This window comes from Neodiprion fabricii, chromosome 2 (assembly GCF_021155785.1).
Source record: "Neodiprion fabricii isolate iyNeoFabr1 chromosome 2, iyNeoFabr1.1, whole genome shotgun sequence".
NCBI classification, from domain to species: domain Eukaryota; kingdom Metazoa; phylum Arthropoda; class Insecta; order Hymenoptera; family Diprionidae; genus Neodiprion; species Neodiprion fabricii.
In genome coordinates this window covers 16,699,139-16,713,343 of record NC_060240.1, presented here as the reverse complement: position 1 = coordinate 16,713,343, position 14,205 = coordinate 16,699,139, and the positions used below count along the sequence as shown (strand labels likewise).

The 14,205-nt window shown below is 38.3% G+C and overlaps 2 protein-coding genes across 4 annotated transcripts in view; one reads left to right on the top strand and one right to left on the bottom strand.

Annotated features, from left to right (window-relative positions):
- Positions 1–6,230, top strand: part of LOC124176630 (esterase E4-like) — a 51,754-nt gene extending 45,524 nt beyond the window's left edge. For 2 of the 3 annotated variants that reach the window (XM_046558175.1, XM_046558177.1), the window contains exons 5-8: positions 4,259–4,268; positions 4,863–5,029; positions 5,634–5,950; positions 6,020–6,230. In XM_046558175.1, coding sequence (XP_046414131.1) covers positions 4,259–4,268; positions 4,863–5,029; positions 5,634–5,950; positions 6,020–6,215 — 690 coding nt within the window. In that variant the 3' untranslated portion in view covers positions 6,216–6,230. The remainder of the gene's footprint in view (positions 1–4,258; positions 4,269–4,862; positions 5,030–5,633; positions 5,951–6,019) is intronic. The other variant, XM_046558176.1, reaches the window with a different exon arrangement.
- Positions 1–14,205, bottom strand: part of LOC124176644 (flotillin-2) — a 478,641-nt gene that overhangs the window by 165,185 nt on the left and 299,251 nt on the right. The gene's annotated exons all lie outside the window — the stretch shown is intronic.

Here is a 14,205-nt window from a genome sequence, read left to right as displayed (position 1 = left end):
AAGAAATAATATTCATCTATATTATATAAAATCCACACAACAATACTTTAAAAAAATGTATGAATACAAACGTAAAACGCATTTTAGCAAAAGCATCGTCAAAAGTTTCAAATATTACAAAACAAATGAATGGAATACAATTTCCTTATCGGACTCGTCAAATTCAGAATCATTTTCTGCAGTAGATTGACATATTGTGGGTGAGATTAACAATTCTACAGTTTCCACAGATAAACTGCATATTTTTTTCTGGGGTGATGTACATTTGGGGACAATGAATCTGAGAAGACCAATTTGTTACACTAGAAATTTATGTTGGCAACACAGAGAAACCTACAGCGTCATAGACGGCCGAGTGCGAAACAAACTCAATCTCATAAACATAACGTAACCCATGCCCGTTGAATCTAACCTTAGAATACGTGTCAATCTAACAAGTTATTATCCCCGCGGTATTCTAGGGTGATATTTGACGGTCATGGGCAGCCCCCTGACACACGCTTCCAAAAGAGGTTCGCAAGATGTCCCTCGGTTCTGCCGCCAATCTCCATCACTAGTGGCACTAGTAGTCATCTGACAAGCTTGCGCGCGGTTAGCGAGGGCAGCGAGCGTGTCAGAAGTCTACTAGCGCCACGTAGAGGAACTAAAAAACGGGGACAAAACGCGTACAATTTCGTAGTATACGAACTGTGGTAGGTGTCAGGGGGCTGGTCATGTGTTGTGTCATGTTTATTGAGATTGAGTTTGTTTCGCGCTCGGCCGACTATGGCGCTGCAGATTTCTCTATGTTGCCAATATAACTGTCTAGTGTAAAAAATTGGCCGTCTCAGATTCGTTGTCCCCAAGTGCCCGTACACTCGAAATGTACGGATCAGATGTTACCATAAGCCGATTGAAAACATTTTCCATTGTTTCGGATCTCGAACACTTTCGTGATAAATCTTATCCAATACTATTGATGTCTTTGTTTTTAGCTTCTTAAGCATTTTCCGATAGTCAGCGGATCGGCAATAATGCATGAGCTATTATTTGTGGACCATAAACTGGGAGTTTGTGCATCGCGGTAAATGTCAGCGAATCGCAAACCTTCCCCTCTATCATCGTTAACATCATTTTAAATTCAACCGAGAGTTCGTTCTGATTTAGTATTGTTTCGTAAAGAACAAGTGTGTTCATCTGATTTTCGATGTAGCGTTTTTCGTTCACAGTCAATTTTGTATTTTCGTTCAAAAACTGTAACCTTAGCGGTATACAAGTCACAATTTTGCATCCGTTATTTCATCGACAGACACGAGTTGTATTGGCACAGTTGAAGTAAAAACACAGTTGAATCCGACGTGTTGTCATCTTGAAACTTTTTTTTACATGTACACTCTGTCCAGAGTTTCGATCGTAGCCCCACTTGCAAACAAGGGTCATCTGCTTATCACTTTCGTCAGCAATACTCGAAATAACTTCACGTTGAAGTGTTATAATACGCCGATCTGTATGGTTTAGTAAAGCCTGTAATTTAACTCTGCTTTGCTCTCTGCATTACTAATAGCCGTACGGGGTAGATAACACACTTTTTTAGCTTCTGCCACTTTGGAATTGGGAGGCATACGGAAGTGTTTTCGAATGTTTAGAGATCTCAGTTCTTGGTAGTCATTATTCGACATTTTGCGGTCCATCATATAGGAAAGTGTAGCATCTGCGGATAATGTAACTTTGGGTGTTATTTCACAGAGCCTTTCGATACCTCGAAGTTTTCGTTAGACTCGTCAGTGTTGCATCCATCACAATTCGAGGAGCGAAGGCTCATTCGAACAGTAGTTCATAACTTGTTCGTAGTCAACGTTTCACGGATTTCTTCGGTTCTCTGCCGTTTCTATCTGTGACTTTGGGACTAAAAATCTTCCGAGGGGTGACCACCCTTATTGGTCGGTGTGTTCTGGGAATTAGCAGCTACAGGAAAGGACACATGAAGCCATGACTCATATTTTTTGCGAAACGCATTTTCTTCCCTACAAACCGATTTCCACATTGTTCTCATTTTTTCAACAAAAACTGAAAAGGACTGCTTCACATGATTAGGTATAAGCACCGAACGTCCGCTCTTTTCGAAAATTTGCAATTTAAGGTGTTCCAATATAGCGGGTAGTCCCGTCCTCAAAATGCCATCTTTCGTGTATAGAGTAATATTTTTCCCACTAGGTCCTGTAACAAAGCCGCAGAGAACTTGAAACTGATTTGCATATAAAAACTCCAAATATTTAACGTAAACTATAACAAATGAGGCGAGATCTAAGTCGTTGAATAAATTAAATTCTTCTGAAGCGATTTCGTTTCATCTAGGAGATTGTTCTCTGATATTGAGGAGGCAAAAACACGAAAACGAAATACTCATTCATATAATTTATGACAGATAAAACAATAATACATGTGCTACTTCTCGTGAAATCTCAAACATAAATTATTGAAGACATTTATTATAAACAATGTGAATCTAAAATAACGATGCTAGTTTGTTATGAAGTCTCGGTATATGTTAGGACCGGTTTTAGTCTCCTATTGTACGTACTGTGAAATTTGCCGCGTCGCGCTCCGTACCCGCTCATACTATACGCGACTTACGAACAAAAATCATTACAGCCAAAGGAGCAGGTGGAACCGGGTGACTCTTATGGATTTCGTAAGCGAATAGCCTATAACCAATAACTCTGAACTTGGATCGTTGAAGAATATGGTAGAAAATGGTACATTTCATCTGTTTGAAAATTGAGGTCTATAGAATCATATCGTTTTCACGAGAGCACCGAATGTGGCCGTATTTCAAGTTGTTGAACGTCAATTCTTGACTGAACTGATACAGAAATATGTTTCACACACTTCCAGGATTCGAATCCATCTTGAAAATTTGAAATAGCACAATTAACACTTGAAATATGAAATTTTGAAGTTTAGTGCTTCTGCTTTGTATTCTCGCGCAATACGTGCACCCTCATTGACGGTCAACTTTGAACTAAAGTTGCGAGCCAGGTATAGAGGATACGTCTTCTGTTTTTGGGGTTTGAATGGACTTATTATTGCACTACCTGACGGTTGAGTCAAAATTCACTGAAGCGGATTTTCATTTTTCGAGATTTACTTCGCTTTTCAAGGACTTCGTCCCACTGTACGATGATCTAGGGCATGAGGTGATGAAGGATCGTTTTACTATGATGGTATGCGCTGATGCAAGTGGACCTCATAAAATTCCTCTTTTACTCATTGAAAGATTCAAAAAAAAAACCTCGGTGTTTCAAAAACGTTACAAATCTATCTGTGATAGATAAGGGTCAAAGAAATGCCTGGACGGACCGAGATCTTTTCCAAGTGTGGCATAGAGAGGTTTTCCTACGCAACGTAAAAGAGAAACATGGATCACCTGTGAGATGCCTTCTTCTCCTCGACAATGTATGCTCCTTCTCATCCAACGATCGATGTCTGAAACAGCATTGCCGATGCTTGCCAAATTATGTACTTGCGGCCTAATGTAATGTCACTCACCCGTACACAACCGATATAACAGGGAGTAATTGTTGAAATGACAAAAATCTATAGAAAACAAGTGCTTTTGGAAAGTGTGCAGTTATTGGAAACGATATTCATTCGCTTAAAATCAATTTACGAGATTTGAAACTTCCTTAACGAACGAAAAAAGTTTCATTCAATTCAACATAATGGATATAACTGAATATGCGATTTTCAACTGTAAAGTAAATGTATAATTATGATTTTACGTTAAAAACTACTTAATTCGATGACATTTTTTTATCGTACTCGTAGAATAAAGAATGTTCCAATCAGACCTTGAGCAATTTCCCTACATATTTCGTTCGATGGAAAGTGTGACGGCTACGAAACTCAGTTCTACGCATATTTCTAGTGGCCCGACCAAGCAGGGTGTCGGGGAAATCTGTACTGTATAAGGAGAACGTATGCAAGAGGAAATTCGTTGACTATTGAGGGGCTGACTACTGCGGTCCATTACTGCATTTTTCTCCGTACCTTTTATCGCCTCGGCAAATCGATTCAATCAATAGACGTACCATTAAGTATGATCATCATTTTTGTCACGAGATATTTATTTTCTCAGTGAAATGTATTCTTCATTTCTCATACAATTGTGTTCCGTTGAAGCATTTCATTCGAATTCTGGTAATTCCATTCAAACGTTCTATAATCTTTGTATAAGTCGATTCGTATTGCTTATTCAGATCGATAGTCCGTACACGAGTTGGATAGTAAAGTGTTTACTGTTTATGCTTTTTAGAAATGTTGCAAATTGAACAAGTTATTCAATTTTGAAATGAAACTCATTAAAGCACATCCGACCATGCGTTGACGGACCTCCTTGTTCGTCACGTGGTGTTGTGACGTGAAGATTTGAACACGGCCTACGAAGGGAAGAGAACGAGATACGACAATTGTCAAGCCCATCATTCAAATGCAAAGGCCTGTAAATTTCAGATATTCTCGTGAATTCATTTTTGAAATGATCGCTGAAGCTTTTCGAGACAGACCGACAGACGGATCAACAACTCTCAAACAATCTAATTTTCCGATACTAAATGCCCGGAAATGTAAAGATTCATTGAAGGTAAAGACGGTTATTTTGGATCGAAACCAATACTTTTCGTACGTTATCATAGCTGATGGAAAATAAAAAGGGGTGTGACATTGTTGGATCCTGTACGGCTGATGATATGAATTATTTAAAAATCAGATAAACAGAAAGTTGAGGCATGATTTTGAGGTTTTGAAAATTTGTAAGGTTCTCGCTCTTATTTTAATTATATCCAGTCTTATACCTAATTATTTGATAATTTTACTCGTTACACCAGACTTCTATGAAAAGGAGGGTTGGCTCGAAGACTTTCTGGCAAACTTTGATCATTTGCTGCCGATTTTCTCGTACTGGTTGTATCAACCGGACTCTGGAGCCGCTTGGGTCAAGGCGGCCAAGTCGTACTATTTCAATAACATTGAAACAATGAATAGAAGTGAGGTGAGTAAAAAGATATTCAAACTTAACGATTGGAATACGATAAGCTTTCTTACTGTATACATATCCAGCTGTATAGGAGGGTTGGAAGTCATGAATGTTTCCAAAGAGTTCCAGTGGTTAGGTTTTGTATTTCCGACGTTGTTCATTCAACTTATATTTTGAATCGTAACCATATAATATCGCGGAAAAATCTAAACAGCTGAAAACTGATCGCGAAATTCACTACCGTATTTGACAGAGATTTACTAATAGTTGGCACAATTATGGAGTTTGGTCGCTGCAGTCATCTTTTGACCTGAACGAATGATTTCTATCATCATGTGAAATTGTTACCGTACGCGTAGGTTATATCAGGAGCTTGTACCTTATCAGTCTCTTAATTGAAAATCGTATTCCAGTAGCGTCTTGGAGCAGAAATTCATCGAAATGAGTTGTTTTCACAAAAAACTACAGGCAGTATGTAATACTAGTGGGTGAAAAAAAATTTTTGTCGTATCAGTTCTGGCGATCGTTGACCTGAAATATTCTTTAATTATCCGTATCGTGCCAACTAAAGAATTGAGTGTTTAGGTGATGCGCCATTTATGAATCCCTTCTCTTGCAGTTGCTGACTAACTTGACGTTACTCATCGGTGACGCTTCGTTCACCTATCCGATGTACTCCTCCCTGTTATACCAGCATGCAGTGGCAGTAAATCCCCAATATTTCTACGCCTTCAGATATCGGGGCACCTGGAGTAACACTTACGTTTACGGCAACACTTTGACGGACTACGGAGTAGCACACGCGGATGATCTTGGTTACATTTTTCCACATATAGACTACAATATGATGTTAGCTCTCAACAAAACCCCAAATGAAAAAGATCTACAAATGAGGGAAATCATCGTGCAATTGTGGACATCTTTTGCGAATCACGGGTAGGTGTTTTTCAATAATGAGATTATCTGATGATACATATGATTCACAACTAAAGCACGCATTTTCAGTAAACCTTCAACCTTGTTTTTTCGTGGAAATACAACGTGGGAGCCGTACTCGAAAAAGGACAATTACCTTCAGATAGGGGACAGATCCGAAATCACGCTAGAGGCTAAACATCCGTTCTCAACAGAGCGAATGCAATTTTGGGCTAACTTGGAAAGAAGTACGGCAGAGGCAGAAACCATCGTGTTCATCCACTAAAACGCCATCGCTAGAAGATTCTACTGTCAATATTTATCGACCGATCAAACGCGGCATCCCTGTAAAAATGCTGAAATCATCGAAATTTTGCACGCAATGTCGAACAAAAATAAACAAATACTTTTTCGTATATTGCGAGAATGCGGCTAGGAAATTTATTCCAATAATTAGTAGTAGTTCGCTTACAGAAATACATTTCTCGGCATTATTAGTGCTTGAGGGGAAATTTTTTTTTGGATAATTGTATTCGGCATTGTATGTAGAATTGCGTTCATTACAGCATTCTCACAGCAGTGATGCGTAGGCTTTGATAATATTCAAAATGTGTGACATATAACGCAATCTGTAACGACTGAATATAGCATCCTCTGAAGAGTGAATTTTCTTTTTGTGATCTTACTTTCATGCTCGAAATTCGTCTTGTACTTGTCATAATGTACGTGCGAAACATACTTTTTGCTTGATTTTCATTCATCATGATGAGACTTCGAAATATTGATAAAAACGATAGCACAGCTATATTGTCTCAATTGTCAATGATATTTTCGAGTTTTCTATATCTTCTAAAGCCTTACCCAACAATGAACATTTCAATAGTATCTATTCTTGAGGAAACTGCGATGTGTAATGGTCAGAATGTGTACGATTTGTGTGTACGGTGGCGTTACGCGATAAATGGGAGTCTTCGTCAGTCAAATCGAATATGAACACCCTGGTCGGTAAATGCCATACGCCTTGGGCCAATAGTAGCAGCAATGTTAACGAAATTCGTGCCACTGTGATCTGATTTGGGTGTTATCCGCCAGATGATGTTATTATCACCATGGTTTGCATATTGGTAGCATATCTTCTGATGCAGCGTTGCAATAAATTTCCGGAACTCTTCCGAAAATCAGTTGGATAGTTTTAGCAACATCTTGATGAAGAATTGCTCCATGGAGATGACTATTCAATATGTTCCATTCTTCCGTTTTTTGCTATCATGAATCGCTTCGTATCAGAAAATCATTGAGCAGCAGCGACTCGTCAATTAAAATGATGTGGTGAAAGGTAGCGATAATACCTGTTTTAAATGTTTTCACACAATCACTGTTCCGCCTGATCACGAGATCACAATCAATGGTGATTTTCTAAATTAAATCATCTATCAACTATTCCTTGCATACAACATGAGTCCTTTCGTCTTGTTCTACCAATTCTTAAGCCTCATCTTCGAGCGTTTTTTTACGTCCCAGAATTCGTTCACTCGATTAAAACAATTTCATACCTATGTGAACCTAGCACCCGACTTGAAGAAACCTAACTTTTTCTTGTTGATTGTTGTAGGTTTTTGTGGGTAGTTGTTTGTGGTAACAATGATTTCGTTTGTAGTAGCGCCAAAAAAAATATAAGGGGTTGAAATGCACAGGTGCAACACATCTCGATGGAATCCACTTCCAGAAGTAAAATAAATAAATAAATAATTGAATAAATTTAACAAAATAAAAAAAAAAAAACCCCATTTTGAAAAAAATGGAATTATCGGTAGTTTTCCGTACAGAATCGTTTGTAGTTGATTGTAGTGAAGATATTTTCGTTTGTAGTAAAAAGGGAAGAAGAATATGTTTTCTTGTTTTTTTTTTTTAGCTGGAATTTCTGTGGCCCTACTGCCAACTAATGTTTCGAAATCTTCTGTAGTTGTTTGTAGTATATTTTTTTTCTTCTAGAGATCCGTCAAAATTTACTACAAAAGTCCTACTCGCTTCAGAATTGTGTGTAGTTGATTGCAGTACCATTTTTTTTGCTTTTAATAACTTTGTTATGTTTTTTCCGTTTGTCGCTGTTTATAATGGAATTTGTTTGTTTCCAATAGTCTTGAATCAGTAGGTAGTTCTTGGACAGTATTAGTAGGTTCATATTGTATACGCCGTTAAAAAAATGTATTCACATATCTATATATTCCGTTCATTCCTTGAATAAATGAATATCAACTCTCCATTACATGTAATCGTCCAACTTGTACCGCCGCACAGTGGTCCGAAAGCCCGAATTCCTGGCCAAAACCCCCAAAACCGAAAGTTATCATCCGAGGTAAAGCTTCACATATTTGTCAATAGAAAGCATCAGAGTTTTGAAATCCAAAAGGACAGATGTTTATATTCATTCTATGGCCTGTGGTAAACCCTCGAAAGTGACCTTTGTCAAGACTCGCGCGGGACTGTGGTGTGTGCACGCTTTCGAGCGCGGGATAAAAAAGGCTATAGTTTTTTCAATTTGCATCAAAATTGAGTCAACCAAAATGGATATTATTCCTCAAGGTAAGTGAATTACATAAATTTTGTGAAAGAACCAAGTTTCGGAATTTATGGCGATGATATTAATGATGCAATACGAGTGCTGCAAAATAACCTATTTCATTGAATTGCATTACTATCTGTAGAGAATTAGTTATGATCCCCGAAGATCCTGCGGAGATCTCAACGATTCCTAGTGTGAAAAAGTATAGAGAATGTGAAACCGTTGGCATCGCCTGCTCGTTTTTGCTCCATTGGTCAAAAATAAGCATTCTTTGAAGCAGTGTTTTGTCGACTCGGTCGGAGCCTCGTGTCCCGCCTCGTGGGATTAGTGTAGCGCGGCGATGCAGACTTTTTCTTTTGTTTACATATACCTGAGGACTGTTACAAATGTATCTGATGTAATGTATATAGTGTCCAATTTGAATTTCATTGGACTCGCACTACTGAATATCATCACGAAAGTGAATAATTCTAATTTATAAATTATTAAAAGTAAGTAAAAGTAAGTATATATTTGTAAAAATGGCAGTCTCGTGGTAAAGAAGCTAAAAATGCTTCGAAAGAACGTAAAAATTCCATCCAGAAAGCATTCAAAGATGAACTGCACCTCCTCATAGATCAACCAAAGCAAGGCATGGGTAACTCAAATGACGGCAATACGGCTCGGCGTTTTTTTGAAAACACTGAAACGTCTGCTCGCATTCTTGGGGTCGATGCTGAGTTAGTGAAAAGATTTCACGTAATTTTGCAAGTTATTTCATGCGGGTTTAACGTCAAAGTAGATTCGTTTGAAAAATATTGCAACGAGACTGCTGATCGATTCGTTGAATTATACCCATGGTATTGTATGTCCACAACTGTACGTAAGGTACTTATGCATGGCCCACGGATTGTCGAATTAGCCATTTTGCCAATAGGACAGCTCTCTGAAGAAGCTCAAGAGTCGCGAAATAAAGACGTACGGAATTACCGCGAACGTTACTCACGAAAATGCTCGAGAGAAAAAAATATTGAAGATATATTTCTCCGACTTCTAGCTTCTTCAGACCCGCTTATTTCGAGTTTGCGAAAGGCACATCCCAAAATGGGAAAATGTTTGTTTCCTGAAGCGATCGCGCTTCTAAGTTATGAAAAGTTTAGTTTTGAAGAAGGCGACGCAGACAACGTCATTCATCAAAACGACGTCGATAATGAGTATTCAGATAGCGATTAGTATGTATCTTTAAAAATTAAGTTATTTTGTTTTATAAGAAAAAAATCTGTAAGAATTAAAGAAATTAATTTACAAAATATCACTTTTAACAAAGTTGTATCATTTTTCACGGAATATTCCCGCCATTTTCGGTCCACCATTTTTAATTTCGCATTTTTGCATTCGTTTTCGGAATCAGCGACCCCAAAAACATTACCAGTATGAATTTCAGCGAATTGGTATCGTTTTTCGCGAAAAACATCCGCCATTTTGGAGCCGCCATTTTGAATTTTGCATTTTTGTTTTTTTTTCGGAATCAGCGACCCCAAAAACATTACCAGTATGAATTTCAGCGAATTGGTATCATTTTTCGCGAAAAACATCCGCCATTTTGGAGCCGCCATTTTGAATTTTGCATTTTTGTTTTTTTTTTCGGAATCAGCGACCCCAAAAACATTACCAGTATGAATTTCAGCGAATTGGTATCATTTTTCGCGAAAAACATCCGCCATTTTGGAGCCGCCATTTTGAATTTTGCATTTTTGTTTTTTTTTTTCGGAATCAGCGACCCTAAAAACATCACTAGTATGAATTTCAGCGAATTGGTATCATTTTTCGCGAAAAACATCCGCCATTTTGGGGCCGACATTTTGAATTTTGCATTTTTTTTTCGGAATCAGCGACCCCAAAAACATTACTAGTATGAATTTCAGCGAATTGGTATCATTTTTCGCGAAAAACATCCGCCATTTTGGGGCCGCCATTTTGAATTTCGCATTTTTGCATTCATTTTCGAAACCAGCAAGCCAAAAAACTATAGGTATAGTAATACTAGCAATTTGCACTGAGAAATATTTGAGTTATTAGTTTTGGCCAAGAATTCGGGCTTTCGGACCACTGTGCGCCGCTATGTTGCCGACGTTTTTTCAGCTAACCTCAGTGTGATGTATACGCGCACGGAAAGTAGGCAGTGTTAGAGTCAACACTGCCAAGCAATGCGAGCGCATACGTACCGCAAGGAGGGGGGCTCTCAGCGAGGAGAGCCGGAGAGCGTCTGAGTGTAGGAGGTCGTAGTCGGAGGTACTCGCGGAATAAAGCTTAGTTATATCACACCTGTGTATTTTGATTTCCGTGACCAACTTCCCTACTGGATCCCGCACCCACGCAGGCTGATACCTTGCACTCAGGTTTCTGGACAGCCCAAGATTTATTCAAAACGCCCTGAGAATGATCCTGTTGCTCTGTGTTGATAACTGGGCATTTGGTAGAGGGGTAGATTCGAGTCATAAAACGTTCAGTCTGCAAAACAGTTCTGTACTCTGAATAACGTCTGTTCTCTTCGAAGTTTGGTCATGTACACCTCTCTCTCGGTTAGGACCACCGACCATATTTCTCGCCCCGGCGTGTCGCCCTCTCCGGCCTCTTGGAGGTAGATTAGTTTGAAATTACGAGGCTGATACTACCAACCAGAATCATCAGCCAAACCTTCTAATGTTTATTCGAATCAGGTAGTGAAGACCGAAAGTCAAAATTTTGTGAAATAGCTTGAATCAATGCTTTTATAAAATTATGAGGATGAATCAGGATAGCATTTTTCTTCTTTCAAAACATCTAACACGCCTGGCTACTAACTTTGGTTGCAAGATTCAGCTCAATTTGTAAATTATCACAGAGCCCTCAAGTTGCATAGAATCCGAACATAGGTCTAATAAAGTTGAACTCACGGTCTTACATGCAGGTCTGGAAACTAACAGAACTATCAATAGCGGGGGTACGCACCCTACAATAGAAACAATCATCAGCGTATTTGCAGTGCTCCGAGGTGGGGACAAGTCTTCCTGCAGTCAGTGCCACTTACCTTACCGTGGTTGCAATCAGTATTAAAGAGGCTAGTAAGAAATTGGTAGCGGGAAATTCAAATTGAGAGTACGGAATACTTTTTCACGTATAACAAAATTACTAATAAAAGAAGGGTAATCAAATAGATGTTTTAATTGGACTAGCATATGTATGATGTCTTAAAAATAATACGTTCGTCTTCACTTCCGTCCAAAATGCTGAACTAAGAACATCTCAGCAGGAACAGGTCGTCAAAATTTCCCGAGGATGGTCGGCAGGGCCCGGCCGAAACGTCGAAAACGTTTAAACATGTTGCGTTTTCCCAACAATTAAAACTCTCTATACCTGACCAGAATTTTTTACTAAACTTTCTTCTTCAATCAACCTCCTGGTCACGAATACTTCACAAAGTTCGTCGCTAATTTCGATAAATCTCGGGTGTCGAGCTCGATGTTTTTACATAAGAGACACATCATATGCATTTTTTGGAAACCAATGCCACAAAGATGTTACGTTGCGTCGGAACAATTGAAACACAGCACTCTGGTTTACTAGGCATATTTGCTTACAAACACTTCGAAACACTTTTTATTTCAGAGCTATCCAAGCGACCGCCTTCTATCAACAGGTAGTTGTAAAATGTAACAAAATGTAAAATGGCGGCGCCGTCACCAGTGAACTGCGAATTGGCTGCGGCTGTAGCGCTAAAAGGCATGCCGTGGTTGAAAGCAGTACTAAACAAGGAACCAGTCAGCCTATGGCAGATTTTAGGCCCTGGTACACACGATTAGGGTTCAAATTTTTCTATTCTCAACCCAACAATATGCGTTGCTAGCTGTACCGGGAAGTGCTTTTTTTGTCTCCCTGGCCTCACATCGTGATCCTACGATTGTTAATTAATTTGGGTTAGGGTCGACAGCGCATTCGCTGCATTCGAAAGTGAGAAGGACGGAAGCTGCTTCTTTCTCTGTCGCACATCACCTCCCGACACCATTAGCATCCCTTGCGGCGTGAATCGAAATAGCAAACTCGGACACTAAGCGTGCCTAGTCCCACCACCGTCGTTTTCAGCCCTGTATGTAAGATCGTGGTTGAACTAGTGATGCCCACTGACATGAGCTAAAAATACTAAATGCATGGATTATTCGACTTCAAAAAAATAATCGAAGAAGATTGAATTGTAGAAAATGAATCGATTAATTGGTATTCTTTTGAAACTGTGCATATGAAACCTAAATTTCGTAAATTTCAGTATGTTTTCTTGATAGGGGAAAAGTTTCTGATAATTTATAGTTCAATTTAAATTGTTTTCCAATTTCAGGTGAAAATATTCATTTATCTCTTAGTTATTATGTGAAATAGGTGCTGGGTAAGTGAGACGATCAAAATAACCGATACCATAGTCACATAAATTGTTATTGTATTGCATCGTTCATCGGTGTAAAAAACAAAAACCAATTGAGAAGAAAAGTAATCGTTTATACTCGATTAATCGGGAAAAAATACCGATTTAATCAAAAATCGATTATTTTTGGTCATTCTTAGGATCCACGCCTGCGTAGGCAAAGCTCCTTTTACCGGCGAACTTAAGTCTACATCTAACCACAGAAAATAGGTCAGAGTTCCCAGACAGTCGTTATGCGTTTCGCGTGTGCAGATCAGGAATTTATGAACAAAAACACGCTGCACTAACACTTAAATGTTGGAAGAAGTTCGGATACGCCCCAAGTTGTAACATCAGCTCCATAACATTACCGTTGCATTGTCACACTGGTTTTTATTGTAAATCAATCGCTCGGCCGATGAACTGCGTTTAAGATACAAAGAACGTGCTTGGAACGTGCGAATGGTGAGTTTATGAACTTGAATCCTCAAATAAGATTTGTTAACTGTTAATAAGTCTTCATGTGGGATAACACGGAGTGAAATCTTTTACAATTAGTGCTAATTTTTTGATATAAGAAAAAAAAATTTGAATCAATTCTCGCTTTATCAGCCACAATTTTGGAGTATCTTTTTAATAATAGACATATGTTAGTGAGAGGTGAATATTATATTTAACTCAAATACTATTAAATTTCGACTGTATTTGTAAAGGCACATATGTTCATTACACGTTAATAAGTTTTTTAACAGTAAAAAAATGGTTCCTGAAAATAGTCAAAGAAATATATTTATTTATCATGACAAGACTCTTTTCTCAGAGTCCGGTACATATGATTTGAAATGAAGAAATCCGGGTAATTATTGATACTCAGGACGGGATGTACTAATTTCAGTTTATTGTCATGAAAGACTTCATCAGGTAGCAATACCGCTCTATTCGCTAAATTGAACATCGTAGCGATGATATTTCTGGTAACAATTAGGAAACAGGTAACCTGATTACTAATCGATAGATAAATGGTGTATAATGCATTTATCACACAATATAATTTCCTATATTATATAATAATATGTATAATACACATGATACAGATAGGTTACCTAATTGTAAGAGTTCTATTTAGTTTATGCGATCTGAAAGAACTGAGAAAGGTTAAACTAATTCATTGATTTTCTAGGTACTTGAGGACATGGACTGATGATAAATTATTTTGGGTGAGTTATTGGAATTGCAAAATGAATTTATTCGTCGTCGATTTAATAACTAGATCAGCAAACAATAGGTGATATTATACTA